We start from the raw sequence: 16455 nt of genomic DNA, 5'->3' as shown, positions 1-16455 counted from the left end.
ATGTATGAATGAAAAGAATTTGATGGATCAAATGTTAAAATGATATCTTGGCTTTAGAGAGTCCCTTTTTTCCACTGTACAATCGTTATTCCTCAAATTAACATTCGGGCGGGAAAAGGCAATCTTCTTGTCTTTGAAAACTCCAGGGGTTAATTTGGCTTCTGATCTCTTGGTTCTTCATTTGTTTTTGAAAGAAAAGTATCCTGGTTTCAAAGCTGATTGTGTGTTTTGAAGCTGCTGTGTCTTACTGTTTTATCATCGCTGAACAGATGTTAATGTTGACTATTCCCATGACCAAACTAGAGTAAATCTTAGAAGAAGCTAGAACAACATGAGACAAAAGTCCCAATTCCCAAGCTTGTATTTTACCACACTCCACCAAAACCTTCAACTTAATTTTTACAGTCACCACAGAGAGGAAAATATAAAGATTTTTACAAGGTTTCCTGGGACAGATCAAAACACAATTTTAAATCAACTGGTTTTGGAGCAGTGTGACATGAAATGGTCAGTTTTTTAAGCGTCCCCTTGAAGTGGACAGGGTGGTCTTTAAGGGTAGGGCAGTCTGGTTCCTGTAATTTGGGGGATGGTAGCGGTCTGACTATTTGCATTGGCTAGATGTTGTCTGTTGCTGTATTTAGCTCCACTCAAGACTCATAAAATCTGCTGAGTTCTCAAAGCGCTTTTACTGCAGCGGTGCTGGATTACTTAAGCAGCCTTACTTAGAGAGACCTCACATGGATGTGAAGCTCTGCTGTCTGGGGGCCGGGACTCCTTCCTCCTGCCATCTTTGAATGGAACAGACCCCCGTTATATTATAAATTCAGTGAAGACATCACCGGACGGCTCCAGACTTTCTCGATAATACAGTTGGGTACACACAGAATGTGTCTAATATGTCTGTGGTTGTACTGAAACAGGTTTGGTGTAATGTTATTTATTCAGAGCTTACCTTGTCATCATGGCGCATCACTGCTGTGACATTTACCATTATTGACTGGGTATTGGAGCACAGATTGGAAATATTTGACTTGTTCGGGTTGCACAGAAATTAGGCTAGGTTTCTTTGGCAAATGCCACAGCTATTGACATAACTTTGAGCGGGATTTGTTGTACACGAGTGAGAGGAACAGAATGGCAAAGGTTTTGTGCTGAACCTGCTGAGTCATTTTGGGTCAGAGTGACAATCTAAAGAGAATAGAAAACATTTGACAGACCCACAATGCCGTCTTTCTCTCACAGAGCCTGTTGACAATAACAGCCTGTCTCTTTTGTCACCTCTTGCATGTTTTCTGCATCCTAGAGAATATTTTTTCTCCTATTGTGCACATCCGCTGTCATATTTTTGACATGTTCTGTTTCTCTTGTTCTCCAAAGCTGAACTCTGATCCTTTTCTCTTTACTTTCCCTCTCTCTTTTCTTTTAACTCTGCAGATGGAAACTCTTGACAAGTTAGTAAAACTCTCTTTCATTCACCTCGCTACAAAATAATGAATGCTTGTGTGCCTGTCAAATTATTATTCACTCTCATATAACTTCCATCCTCTATTAGAATCTGTGCAACTATTTTCTAATTGGCGAATCCCCATTAGCTTCACATTGTTTTGGACAAATTTAGAGATTATATGCAGGCCTCCAGGCAAACCAGAAATATTCTATTAGTCCTTCTCAAAACTCTATTAACCCAGCAAAATCTCTTCTCTTACTATTTATTAATTTCCTCTCTATATTCTGCTTGTCCTCTGTTCACTCTCCTTGCACAATCTGTCTATACTTTACTTGATCTGTGGTCTATTCTACAGGGGTGAAGCAGCTTTCTATGATGACATGTACCAAGTGTCCAAGTAAGGGGCAGCTGCATGCAGGCTGGCTTGTCTGCTTACTAGGTTATTACAGCCATGCTAGATATGGTAGGACAGAAGAGCTGATGCCCTTGGGTTGGCTAGATGAAAGAGTTCATGGACAGGATAGAGATGGAGAGTCCATCAGTAACCGTTCATCTTTCATCCTCTGTTTGCTTTTGGATGAATGCATGCTTCAGTTGATCTGCCGCTGCCTTGAAACAACATGTTTGAAATGAGATTAGAGCTACCTTTTCCACAAATACAAAGGCAGGTACTATAGTCTGACAGCTTTTCTCGCATTGATTCTAATGAGAGTTAAGTATGTGATCTCTAATGAAGTAGTGTCAATTTGTGTGTCTACAGCGTGCCCATGAGAAATCTTAGTAATGAGCATCCATTAGCTTGCATATGGTGTGACTGTAATTCTAAGCAATCTACACAAGCGTTGCATGATCTGTTCAGGATGCCCTTTATTTTCAAGGTCACCTGATTAGCTCGGCTGTAGTGAATGGGTGGGATGGGATTGTGTTAACCGGGCCTGCCGTGTGCTGCTGCTGGGTGTGTGTGCAGGCACGGCCTGAGGGCGGAGAACATGCCCTGTTTCATCCCCAACGACCGCAGCAAGAAGAGGCTGATCGAGGACACTCAGGACTGGCAGCCTCGCACCGGCACCACCCAGTCCCGCTCCTTCCGCATCCTGGCCCAGCTCACAGGCACCGACTTCAGTAAGTCAGGGACGAGGCCTGGCAGATGCATGAGAGAGGCGGGGAGCAAGGGGGGGAGGGTGGGGGAAGAGGTTAAGGTGTAGGCAAGTGCCAGAACAGGAGCTGATCTGATGATTATAGGGATCATCAGAGAGAGTGACTGGAGAGTGAGTGACACAGGAAAAATGGATAAAAAAGGGTGTCAAGTTTTCAGGCGTGAAGACGACTCTCAAACTTGACATTTTGTCATTCAGATGCTTTCTTCAGTGACAGCACACATTTTTTTCCTCATGACTATAACCATTCTGATGACAAAAGCACATGTACTTTACATGATGATTTTCATGCCGAACGTTGTGTAGCAAAAGAAGAGTCGTCTATGAGAATAGCACCATTTTATGAATGACTATTTATAATATTATTTATCGTGTTTGGGTTGGTATCAGCTGTTTATTAGTCTGTTAGTAGGCCTGCAGAGAGTATGAAAGTAAGTGGAGTGTCATGTTAATGTAAAGCAGTGAGGCATTCTGATGTGTCTCTCTCCTGGATCTCTCAGTGCAGGACCCAGATGATGAAAACATGAAGAGGGCCAGGTAAAGACTGAGTGCCGTTGATTTGAGCCATCTCATGCTCTGTCTCACTTCATCACAAGCCTGTGTGTTGTCGTGTTTATGCGCTTGCGTGTAGTTTGGCAATTATTTGAAAAATAGTTAAACTCAACTTTTAAATCCCCGTTTGTTGTTTATTACATTTAGCTGTCAATTATAGCGGCTTTGAACACAAGCATGCATGTTGTGAGTTGTACTCCATCCTTTGTATTTTTAGTACATGCGTATCTGCTTTATGGCATCATTAGCAGATTTCTTCCAGATTCACTGGTTTAATGCAGATCATAATTGACTGTTCTTTCATTTTCCATTTCAAACCTGTCCTAGCCTTATTCTGTCTATGCTGTTTGACCTGTTTTTTTTCCTCTCTAACTTTTCCTCCCTTTTGTGCATTTTCCCTCCACTTTCTACTCTCTCTCTCTCTCTCTCTCTCTCTCTCTCTCTCTCTCTCTCTCTCTCTCTCTCTCTCTCTCTCTCTCTCTCTCTCTCTCTCTCTCTCTTTTTACTCATTGTGTCCCTTCCAATCTATTCCCCTCCCTGTCTATCTCTGCTTCATATCTCTGCGTGTGGTTAGGGAAAAGTTCCTCACTGAGATTCAGAGTCCCCGCTATGCCCGTCTGAGGGATTGGCACCATGAGAGGTCTGCTCGTGCCCTCAATATCAAATCCTGAGCAACATCCTAGACGTCACGGGATGCAGAGCCCAGCCAGAGCCTGCTAGCGATAGCTACACCACAACGACTAAATGACAAAGACGACGACGATAGCCAACTATCCAGCGGCAGTTAACAAATTCACCCTCCAGATACAGATGGGATGAAAATGAAGTTTGGGGGGCAAAAAAAAGAGAAAAGAAAACCAAAAAATAGAAGTAACGCGGCCTAGATGACAAAGCCCAAAGTGGAACCTTGCATACTGAGCCTAAGTGTCAGATCTCCCTCTGAATTTTTGACTTGATGAGTGTTGTCAACACTTTGTGGAACACTGTGTCTGAAGCCCTATTTCCCATGTCACTCTGCGCTACCTGGAGTAATCTTAACCGGGGAGGTGGGAGGAGGGGTCTCGGCAGTGGGAAGAACCATTCTGTTCTTTATTCCGCTTTGATTGTGTAGTTCAGACCCTCCTTTGATCTGTGAGCTCCCTCTTTCTTGCTCTCTCTCCCTCTCTCTCCCTCTCTCTTTGCTCTGTGTTTCCATGTATTGAGTTCTTCATCTTTCACTGTTTTCATTTCTAAACCCCTCATCTTGTAGGCTTCTCCAACCATTAAGAAAGAAAGGGAAGATAAATCTGTACTTTTGTTTTTTTTCTGCTGTCATCAAAAATATAAAACATCTGAAAAAACAACTCTTCTGATTCTCTGTCCTTTCCTCTGTGTTTCTTCTTTCTTCTTTAACAATAGTGTGTTACCTGTAAGGATTCAATATTCAAACTTAAAAGGATGCATCTCCTCATATCTGACTCTTAGTTGTAGCCATCCTCCAGTTGACTCACGGGAATCATCTTAGGCCAAGAAAATATTGAATGCAAGCTACCTAGTGTACCAACAAATATGATTATCTAGAAACAGGGCTCTCCCTAGCTTTTAAAGTCTTAAGAGGGGATGTTTTTTTGCATCTGTTTTTACTGAGGAAGGCTAGGAAAACTGCACTCCTGAATTAATGAGGAACCCTCTAATGGCATGCTGCACACAAGACTGGGGAAAATAGCTGCACTCGGAATTTGGATAGAGAATGACTTTTCATTAATACCTGTGTTTTGATGGACAGGTGCCTTATAAGTAACCTGTCCATCAACAAATTGGCAAAGACAAAGTTTCACTCCATCTAAGAGTAAGTCTGTTTCGTTAGTTATGTAGTCCTGGATCTGTTTTATCAGGGATTGGGGGTTGAAAACTCAAATGACTCAGAACATTTTGAAAGAACACATGGACATAAGGACATTTGAAAGCAAACCAAAGGATTTTCAGATGGTTTGAGTGAAAAAGACTACTAGATAATTCAGAAACCTTATGCATGGGCAAGGTACAAAATCTAGCTTTGCCTTTAGACAAAATTAGTTGCTGGTAGCATGGTGATAGCCTGATGGTTTTGAGATATAAACTTGTGACCAGAAAATTGTCAGGTGAAATCCCTAAAGCAGCAGTGAAACTCTGGGCAGTGGAAGTGAATGAGAGGCACTCTACCTTGCTTTGTTTGAACAAATAATGAATTTCATGCCAGCAGAAAACCTGTGGTCATTGTTAGGATCAGGCTATAACAATTTGAACAGATAATGAATTTGCCTTGGAAAATGGAAGTAGGCATTAATTAAACAAATGGATAATTTAATTTGGAAAATGGAAATTTGGATTAGGCTATAATTTTGGCATTGTTAACTCAATGTAAATAGGTATTTTTAAACAAATACACCATTATTAATTAAACAAGTGGCCATATGTAGTGAGTGAACATGTGATCGCAGTTGAAAAGCAGTCAAAGGAAAATCCAAAAGGCCCATCTGCAAGACAGTATTCTGCCAGTGAGCCCCATCACCCAGTTGGAAAAATTGTCAAGTTGCCTGGAGTGCAACCAATTTTCAAAATAAGATAAGATAAAAAAACAAAAACAAAAAAAACAAACTTTAATGATCCCTGTGGGAAAATTGGGTTGTTGCAGCCGAAAACAGTAACAGAATACTGGGCCATGTGAATTATGTACATATGAAATAAGTGAAAATTGGAAAAAAGATCAATATGCCAACTGTGCATTACTCCTCCATTTCAAAAGCTCCAGATGAAGTACCAACATATGTACAGTGTAACATATATAGTGTTGCATACATATATATTGAAATATAAAGTGCAAGCGCCATATAGTGTAGAGCATAGAAATGCAAAGGTATTCCCCTCCATTTAGGTTTGATAGACAATACAGGCGCCCTGCTTCATCACCCTCCTATCTGGCTGACGCTGTTTTGACAGGAATCATTGTACAGGCTAATGGCTGTTTTCACAAAATGGCACCTGAAGCACTCAGAGTTGCACCTTGGGGAGACGAGGTGGAGGAGGAAGGTGCTCCGTAGCTGCATCACCTTACAACAGAGGGGGAGGGAGGTGTTGTCTAGGATGGACAGAACGGCGCACTGTCCAGAACTCATTGATCGAGCATGTAGAGCAGTCTGTTGTATAGATTGAAAGACCTGAGCCTCGTCAAGAGGACCTGTCTGCTCTGCCCTCTCTTGTACGGTGCCTCAGTTTTGTTGGATCAGTCTAGTTTGTTGTTGATGTGCTCACCAAGGTATTTATAGGACTGCACCATCTCTACCTCCTCACTCTGGATGGTGACGGGTGTCAGTGGCTTCTTGCTCCATCGGATATCAAAACCAGATGGTTCTCATTGCAGCACCCGACAAAGCTCTCCACCAGACTCCTATACTCCTGCTCCTTGTCATCACAGATGCATCCCACAGTAGGGGGAGTCTTAAGAGAACTTCTGGAGGTGGCAGGAACCAGAGTTCAATCAGAGGTGTAAAGAGAGTGAACGAGAAAGGTGACAGTTCAGTTCCCTGGGGCGCCGCTGTGCTACTCTGCAGCCTGTCCCACACAAACGGCGGCCTGTCTGTGAGCGAGTCTGTAATTCAGTAAAACCAATGGCGCTGTCCACCTGCATCACTTTGAGCCTATCCCTGATGATGGTGCTGTCCATGACTGGTATACGAACTGGGGGGTCCTCGTGTCAAACTTGTTAGAAAAACAGGTTTAAGTTCTTCGCTCCATCCTTGTTTCCCCTTCATTTGACCTGGCTGCCTATAGCCAGTGATCCTTATCATCCCACGCCTCCTTCACACTGTTTTGTTTTTAGCCCTCCATCCTTAATTCTCCTCTTCTGCTCACTCTGGGCAGACTTAACTTCCTCCCTGTCCCCAGCCCCGAAAGCCCTCTTCTTCCGATTGAGAAGGGATGTAATGTCCTTTGTTATCCAGGGTTTGTTGTTTGGCAAATGGCAAACTGTTTTCGTTCTGCTTCGTGCTGCACAGCTCCTGCCTCTGTAACCTCTTCTTGTGTCTACTTGCTTTGACAAATAAGGGCTATAATTGATAGAGATCTAATCCTGATAAAGTGAGAATAAGAGGCAGGTGCTGCTGTAGAACAAAGCAGCTGCAGGATCATTCGTTTCACATTCATTTTCTTCTTTTTCTCTGCAAATAAGAAATGATTTCATCACCTTTCATTAGTCTATTGTGGATGGCACAGTAGATGATGTAAACATGATAGGAGCCTGCGGCAGTGTTATATTTTTTCCCAAGATAAGACATCTCCAGAACTCACTGTCTCGGCTCACAATTGAAGTTCTTTTTGTTCGTCTCAGTCATGGTTTGAAGATTTTCTGAGTTTAGTGATGCTTGCTGCGGGTTACAAACTGTAACAGAACTTTGACACGTAGGAACTCGTTTATTCAACAGTTCTGTACATGCAGGCTTGAAGAGTGAAACTCTTCTCCGTCCAAATCTGACAGGATGATATGTCTCATGACTTGCCCTCTCTATAAGGTGTGGCGTAGCTTCTCAGTGATGTCAGTCAGTCCATGGAGTTGTCCAGGCTTCTTTCATTAGTAGGTGCAGAGGCAAAACAGCCTTTTCAGATGCACACCATTGTGCCCATTATCCATCATTGATTGTTTGAATTACATTATTGATTTCTTGAAAATGTCACACAAAGGCACGTGTGATCGTACAAGATGACCCGCAAACACAATGAGATGTTGGAGACAGCCCGCATTTCATTAACTTGGAAGAAAAGTCAGTAACAATGTTTTGACAGTATTTTTTTTTTTTTTTTTCCACACATCAGTTTTCCTTGCCGCAGCACGTGAGACTTGCTGTGTTCAAGAATGCGACACAATGCTAGCTTATTGCTGATAATGATGATGAGTCACACAGAAGGTAATCCATGACACTCCATAACGGAGATAGCCATGACTGCTAGCGTCTAAACATGAAGTTTCCTGAGCGGCTGGTAACCATGGTGACTGAGACTTGTGTGTACCTTTTCTAATGAGTCATTTTCTCCCCACAGCCTTGAGCCAACTCCCTCACCTGCCAAGGCCCAGGCAGCAGATAAACCAGATGGTGAGTTTCTGCTCCTGCTGATGTGTAAAAGGAACCCCAGCAGCATCCGATGCTGCGCTAATAGATTTTTATTAAGTGTCAGTACATGAACGACAACATGACACCTACACAAAACTGATGTCACACCACACAAGTGGAGCAGAATGTGTGTGTGAGATTGTGTATATTACATTACATCTTGAATAGTGTGTGAAAAGTGTACCCCCTTTGCCAAATTAGTCAAAGATAGAGTGGAGTTCTTGTAGTTGGTGTAATTCCAATACGGTTGCCTTGGTTTCTCTGGCCCAGGCTCTAAGACCCCGGAAGCAGCAGCAGCAGCAGCAACAGCAGGCGGCTCAGGCCCGTCCTGTCGACCACCGTGGGTCACTGACCCTAATTTTGCAGACCGTTATCGCCCGGACAAGACCAGTACAGTCCTGACCCAGCACCGGCAGCCGGCCCAGCCAACGCCTATGCAGAACCGCAGCTCCATCCTGCAGGCAGCGCAGCAGGCACCTGAAGACCCTGGGAGGACCCCTTTATGTGGCGCCTGCAACAAAATCATCAGGTGAGGCTTCGCTGTCCCATCTGTGCTGACTCCCACAGCTTTGTTATTACAGATTCTACAAAATGAAATACCACCAATGTTTATTCCTTTGAAACTCTATTTAGAGATGAGGCAGATCGTTAAAGTTCAAGACAACTGAATTTGTATACGCAACAAAAGTCATTATACCACCTGTAAATTTACTGGAGACACCCCATCGTTACTGAGGCGAGGCCATCAAATCATTTCAATCTCATTTCACATATTTCCTTGTTTCAGAGGTAACTGATGAGAACATAATTCCTATTGTGGTATTTCAACAAGTGATGGCTACGAAGTTGCTTGTAGAACTCTGAGGATGTCTCCTGAGAGCGTCCCATGCACTTTTGCTGTGCGTTGCTAGTCATGTGTGCCTTTGTTGGATCTGACATTTCCATTACAGCCGGCCTTGTTTTCCGTGCTGAAGTGGAAAACCGTGTAGCAGATCTCAATCACGCTTCGGATGCGTTGTTTACTTTGTGTGTGTGTGTGTGTGTGTGTGTGTGTGTGTGTGCGTGTGTCTTTCCAGGGGTCGGTACCTGGTAGCACTGGGGCGTTCTTGGCACCCGGAGGAGTTTACGTGTTCGCAGTGTAAGGTGGTCCTGGAGGAGGGGGGCTTCTTCGAGGAGAGAGGCTCTGTCTTCTGTACCAAGTGCTACGATAACCGCTACGCCCCCAACTGTGCCAAGTGCAAAAAGAAGATCACAGGGGTAAAATATTTAGGTTTAGCCTCTGTTTCCTAGCTTCTTAAGACTCCGGTGAGCTAAGCTGTAAGTCAAGCAATTTACAACCGTTCCTCCCCTCTTTAGGAAATCATGCATGCCCTGAAGATGACCTACCACGTCCAGTGTTTCAAGTGCGCTGCCTGTAAGACTCCCATCAGGAACCAAGCCTTTTACATGGAGGAGGGCGAACCCTACTGTGAGAGAGGTGAGGAGTGAATCGCTGCAATTAATCACACACACTTACCACTCGGGCAGTCCAAAAATCAAACCCTAAATGACAACTTTCCTTTTAAAACAGTGGCTGAAACTAACACACTGTACCATCCACTGTATATGTTTAGTGAACGGTACAAATTAGCTTTTTATAATATCAAAAACACTGTAGAATGCTACAGGGCTGATTCAGTCCTTGACTTAAGCGCCACACAGTGGTGCTTGAGTTGTTATTTATGTTTGGGCCCACTGTGCCGCTTCAAACCATGGAGTTACACGCAGGATAAGATGCAAATTTGAGATGATGACTATGTAAATCAAGGCGTGTCCACGGATTCTGACTCTGACCTAAGTCCATTTGAACGGTGCTTTCCATATGTACTCAACACCCTGAAATATGTCAAGTGCTCCCATTGGGTTCCTGATGTAAAACAAGAAACCTGCATAATAATGAACACCACAGACATCAAATACAATACTGTTGCATTAACCGGTATTATTAAAATGAACTAAAGGTTTAAAAAACAAACACAACTATCTCAGTCTACTAAATCCTTTATTGAAGTCTCATCTCACACCTCATACATACAAAGTTTAATCTCACACACATTTTTAAGGGATTATAAAGAAGATGGAAAAAGACGTCACAGTACTGGCCACACTGTTATACTGACAACTGATCTCTGGGAAGTGCAGTGCAGAAACACCACAGCAATGAGCACTTAGCACCAAAGATGCCACCGAAATAAAAAAAAAATAATAAAGTTTATTTTATTATGTTTTTATCCAATCAATTTCCCAAGGGCAAGTATCCAATTAAATTTTTGTGTGCAGTCGTTCTAAACCTTTTAAAGGCAGACGGTATTTAAAGGTAATGCCTCAGCAGAAAGACATGAAAAGGCAAACGGTGGCTGCCTGATTTTCACCCATAGTAATGGGAAAGAAAAAGAAGGTATTGAATAAACGTTTGCACAAGCAAAGGCACAAACAAAATCCTCAGTGTGCAGAATGAATAGTCCGAGTCCAGACAGGAACAGCTGAAACACAAAGATCTCAATCTGTGTAAGTAACTTAACGCATTAATCATGAATCTGAGTCTGAATTGAGTCTCAAGAACATGAACGGACAAGATGAAAGTTAGTGAAAGAGCTTATTTGCCAAAAAGTTGGTGTATAAAGTAATCAGATATCTGTATGTTTAGAAACTACTAATGATGGACTTCCCTTTACTTTGAACAGATAGCAAAGTCAAGTATAGTAACATAAGGTGTGGTGCGAAAACAGAATAATGCACCAGGTGATTGATTCAGTGTTATTGTTGAGTCCGGTATGATAAAGTTGAGTTTTTGCTGAAAAAGTACCAGCACACTGCATGGTGTTTCTCCAGTTTCGCTTGAAACCATCTGTTGCGGCAACATTTTCCAAGTGATGTATCAGTTTTCTTTATGAAACTATTTGTGAAATAATCCATTGTAGCATTATTGCTGTGGGGTTTTGGCCGGGCTTGCATCATGAATCTCTTGCCGTGTCCCGCAGTCCATCAAGATGCGTGATGTTTTCATCTGCTGTAATCTATTTAGCCCCAGTTTAGTTTATATGTTTCTCTATTGGTTTTTATGAATGGTGTGTGCCGTTCTATTGTGCTGTAAATGATTTAACGGGTCAGCGTGCCTCTCCCCCACTACTGAGGCTCAGAAGTGGATTGCTGCTTTATCAGAGGCGAAGCCAGAACCTGAGTACTCATACTCTGAATAATGCCTTTAGCGTTGATAAACATTCTGCCGCCTCAGCATCTTTCAGGGATTGTGCGGCTCTCACCCACTCGCTCTTGAGTAGCAGCATTACAGCCTGACACTTTCCCCCGAGTCACTGTAATGAAAAAACTGGTACAATCCAGTTAAGTATCTGGAGCAATTTCCCCTTATCCTAATCCCTCCCTTATACCCAGGAAGCACACTAATGCACAGGGGGTGGACAAAATAATGGAAACACCTAACAATTTATAAGTACTAAGTAGCTAACAAGGAGAAGGGTCAACTTCACTCCTCCTCCAGTCTTGAACTGTGAGTAGCAGGGCTTTTCTTCCAGAAGAAAAGCCCCCACTTCTTTGAGGGATGAAGGAGGTGAAAATCTACTTCGCACTCTACGCTCCAAAAATCCCATAAAGGATCAATGATGTTTAGATCTGGAGAACAGGGAGGCCATGGAAAATGTTTGACTTCATCCTGATGTTCATGAAACTTCTTTTGAATTTCATTGTTTGATTAGTCTGCTCAGACGCAGACCTTGCGATGATAGCATCTGCTGCTGAAACTTATGGTTATCTCACGTCCTTCTCCTCCCCTCGTCCCTCCCTCCCTCCCCCTCTCCGCCCCGCCCGTCACCTCTCCTCCCCTCACCTTTCTCTCTACAGACTATGAGAAGATGTTTGGCACTAAGTGCCACGGCTGTGACTTTAAGATTGATGCCGGGGATCGGTTTCTGGAGGCCTTGGGCTACAGCTGGCATGATACGTGCTTCGTCTGTGCTGTAAGTCATTTTGATTGATATGGCTCCCTGTGGGCCTGTCTCTGCCCCGTCTCTCCTGGCTGTCCCAGCACAATGCCGTCCCAAAGATCTGCTCCAAACTCTGAACCTGCAGCATTTCTCTCTCCCTCTGTCGCTTTCAACCTGTCACCTGCAGTCTGTCACTCTCTCCTTCTCTCTTTCACTCTGTGGAGAATACAGACGGTAAATAAAATCAAATACATAATACGCACCTGCTGGTCAGTAGAAATTGTTTTGTACGTTCACATTGGCAGTCATAAGGTCTAATATGCACTCTATCCCTCTACTCCTGTTTCTCAATCTCCCACTCTCTCTCTGTCTCTCTCTCCTCCTCCTTTCATCTCTAAAGCTCTGCCAAATCAACCTGGAGGGGAAGACGTTCTACTCGAAGAAAGATAAGCCCCTGTGCAAAGGCCATGCCTTCGCTCCAGTGTGAGAAAGAGACAGACAGAGAGAGCTTCATCTTCTTCTTCAGAGGAAGGAACACTCCTCTCTCCATCCTCCTTACCCCTCTCTGCCCGCTGGCACACACACATACACACTGACTGCATCTCCTCTCCTCTGCCAACCACACATCTAGTTACACTCAATCAAAAACATCCAGTATTTTTTCTCTTTTAGCCGTTTTGTTTCTGTATTTGAGACTCGACACCAGTTTCACATACTGCCACCTCCTGTTACCTGTAATACCAAGTGCAGTGTCGGAGGTGGAACTGGTCAGTGAGTCATTTCAAGTCATCACTAGCTGTAATAAATCACCTGTGGCTTGTTGAATATTAAGTCATTTTTAGATGGTTATTGTCATGCTATTGGGCGTTAAAGGTGGCTTCAGTTCATCTAGATTTGCTCGTACTTGTTAGTAAAGAATTGTTATCGCTTGACTAATCCCATCCTTGTTCAGTAGTAAGTTGAAGTAAGTATCCTCCAAGTTGAATGAGTCATTTAGTCTCTAATAGTCAAACATATTACTGTAATGATCTGCCACTACTGTACATTTAAAGCCCCATCCAGGACCCTGGCCTACTCATTGGCTCTTACCACAGTGCCGATTAATGTAATGGGGGTCTAGTCAAGCAGAAAGAGATGTCCCGCAACTCTCCACATAAGCAATAACTGCTTCACGCATCACTCTGGCTGTGGCAAATTGGAGCACATGCTTCATAACAGTAATGTTGAGTCATGTAATAATCCTTAATTGATCCAATTTCAATAAGTGCCCATGCAATGTGGGTGACGGTAATAGTGTATTATTAAATATGTTTTACATTCCACTATGGCAAGGAGATTGGTTGAAGCTTAGAAAAATTATTGGACATTTTGATATTTACGTAAGAAAAAAACTACAGTATGAAAGTCAACTGGTGTGTGTATCCCTCTTGTTATTATAATATGGTGAATGTTATCCCTGAAAGTACCTTAATGTCATGGTTGAATATGTATTTATATTGTTTCTAAATGGGCCTGCAAGTTGCTGTTTTATGGCAGAGAAGTTTCAAATAAAATAATTTGGTAATGCCATGTGTTTGGGGCAGAACGATGAGATAAAGCTTTTTGGATGTGAACCCAGCTGTAATATTTTCAAGTGATAGTGATGTTTTGGCCTTCTCTGCTCTCATTAACACCTGCTCCTGAAACAATAGGATTATGATAGATTTATTTTTAGGTTTTTTACTTGTTTTTGTATGAAAGTACAGTATATTAAGTGCCTTTTCAAAATCAAGCTTTGCAATAAAGACCCTAGTGAATCCCTTCAGTGTGTACATGTTCTAGATGTTGCAAGAAATAATTTGTGCAATTTATAGACGTAGGAGCAATACTGGTAGAGCCATGTAATCAATAAAGTTGTTTTTGTTTGATTTTCAACAGCATTATTCTAATTCTCATTCTCATTAAGCTAAACATTTTATAATGCAAGGACTTGGCAGTTTGTGATTAAAAGCACTGAGTGATCTTGAGTATTTAAGCTTGGAAATAATATAAACATAAATCAGTAATCTATAATTTATCGCTACATATTTATGTCCTTAAAATCTATTTTTAAGCATTGCAATGATGTAATATTCCAAGTAAAAGATCCAGTCCTTGATTTAACAATATATAATTTATTTACAACAATTTCAGGTTGAATTACTATACATACCTTTCTGAAATTTCATAGATAGATATATATACATAAGGCCAAGTAAATACTTGAAAGCACTTAGAAACGAATTTCCAAAATTCTACCCACAAATCCATATCATTGTCCAAAAAGTACAGAAAATCTCCCTTAGCAGAAGTTTTTCCATTGCCACAAAAGTTTTGACAACAATTTACATTGACGATAAGGAACACAAAAGGTTAAAAAACAAAAAAAACAATAAAAGAATTATACAATTGCATAAGCGCTGTGGCATGTTATAAATACAGCATTTTTGACTTGCAGAAAGGCAAGGAACATTGAATCAAGGAACTAAATAGAAAACCATTCACAAGTACAGAAGTCTATTATTCTCAGTTCAAAAAGAAAACTCACGTCAGTCAGAGTGACAGGTGGGTATGCGCACGCATGGGACATGCGCTTACCCCAAAAACATACACATACACACACACACACACACACACACACACATCCTTGACACTGAATAGTAATGAGTGACACAAAAAGAAGTACAATTGTGAAATGTAACAGTTTTTTTCCGCCCCCCATCACCTAGGGGTGAAATTATGAACCCTTGAACAAAGCATGTATGTTACTGACACTAAGTCTTACACAGAACTATCTGGCCAGGATTCTCATGTAGGGAATTGTAGTCATCCTACATAATCGCAGAGTGTTGTGATTTTGTTAGACAGGTTAGGTCTGCAGATAAATGTTGAATGTCCTGGCAGCTGGTGAATTACATTACGGAAATGTGCTTAGACAACACATCCAAGACGATGACAGGGTGATGAAATTTCACACACAATCTGACTGTACAACTGTCATGGCTCATCTAAACGTGCTGCGTTAACACTGGCTTGTCAGTGCCGGAGAATTTGTGTCCTCTGTCTCCAATTAGTTTCCACATAGTTCCAGTGTAGTGATTCACTAAGCATTAGTGACAATTTCCACCTTGTATTTAAATGCTTACAGTATATAGAAATAATCAGGTAGACGTATGCAGAGTAAGGACAAACAAAACATGTATAGAAACTTCTTGTAAAACAGTCTCTAAACCCTTAACACTGCAAAAAGTCTTCACTGCTAGATCGCCAAAGAACAGTATATAGGCAAACACGTCACGGTTTAGACTTGACAAATGTTGCGCCAGTTAAGTGTCTTTTTTTTTTGGCTTCATATTAAAATATAATTTACATTTCTTTACAAAGTGATAAAATAAACTTTGACATATATTACTGCTTGAACAAATAGCACGGGCTTGCCTCTAAGACAACAGCAAGGAAACGAGATAAAGTAACGAGTTTGATTTAAACTGCAATATAAGCGAGACACATAGGAATGCTGATTTATTCTGTGCTAGTTGCAAATAAAAAATAATGCTGAAACGATGTTGAAATGGATACAATATAAGATGTAGTGGCCTCAAATGGTATTCATAAAACTTTGGTTACCAATTCTGCTGATATACAGTATGTAAAGTGACAGCACACAGCTGGTATAGAAAAAGTATTTACATATTACATGTGTGGATGATCTATTTCAACATGAAAAATGCAAGATTTAAGGTGATATCACCATGGTATCTGAAAAGGGCTTGATCCAAGGGTTCCTCGGAACGAGGAAGTAGAAAGGTCCGATTGGTAATTTCATGGCATCTCTACAACGAATCCTATTGGTATAAGTTGCAGTCGGTCAGGGGGAGGCGAGTTGGGTGGAATGGAAAGAAGCAAAGGAGCGATACAGTTCACAGGTGCTGAGATGCCACACAAAACCAAGCGACTTTCAAGAAAGAGAGACAGAAAGAAAGAAAGACCCAATACATATTTTTTCCACACTGTGACTATAAGACAATGAAACATAAATGTACATTCCAAATATCTGACAATCATAAAATACGCTCCAGTTAGTCTTTCGCGGTTCGAGCCGTTTGCACTGGTAGCATGGAGCAGGCGAGCTGTTTCAGTAAGAAGGGTTTAATGGAGAGGGCTCTCTTTGACAGACA

General features: G+C 41.9%; 1 protein-coding gene across 3 annotated transcripts in view; it reads left to right on the top strand.

Annotated features, from left to right (window-relative positions):
- Nucleotides 1-14168, top strand: part of pdlim7 (PDZ and LIM domain 7) — a 29936-nt gene extending 15768 nt beyond the window's left edge. For 2 of the 3 annotated variants that reach the window (XM_071526219.1, XM_071526220.1), the window contains exons 6-11: nucleotides 8209-8261; nucleotides 8550-8808; nucleotides 9356-9536; nucleotides 9636-9756; nucleotides 12177-12292; nucleotides 12660-14168. In XM_071526219.1, the coding sequence (XP_071382320.1) occupies nucleotides 8209-8261; nucleotides 8550-8808; nucleotides 9356-9536; nucleotides 9636-9756; nucleotides 12177-12292; nucleotides 12660-12746 (817 nt within the window). In that variant the 3' untranslated portion in view covers nucleotides 12747-14168. Of the gene's footprint in view, nucleotides 1-1434; nucleotides 1452-1802; nucleotides 1845-2414; nucleotides 2570-3104; nucleotides 3142-3730; nucleotides 4582-8208; nucleotides 8262-8549; nucleotides 8809-9355; nucleotides 9537-9635; nucleotides 9757-12176; nucleotides 12293-12659 lie in introns of those variants that run through there. The other variant, XM_071526221.1, reaches the window with a different exon arrangement.
- Nucleotides 14169-16455: the final 2287 nt, after the last annotated feature.

This window comes from Centroberyx affinis, unplaced genomic scaffold (assembly GCF_046629955.1).
Source record: "Centroberyx affinis isolate AG114_WGS23_722 - 3 ecotype Tasmania unplaced genomic scaffold, CSIRO-AGI_Caff_v1 ptg001395l_1, whole genome shotgun sequence".
Taxonomy (NCBI): Eukaryota; Metazoa; Chordata; class Actinopteri; order Beryciformes; family Berycidae; genus Centroberyx; species Centroberyx affinis.
The sequence above is the reverse complement of the archived record's forward strand: the minus strand, read 5'-3'. Positions and strand labels throughout refer to the sequence as shown.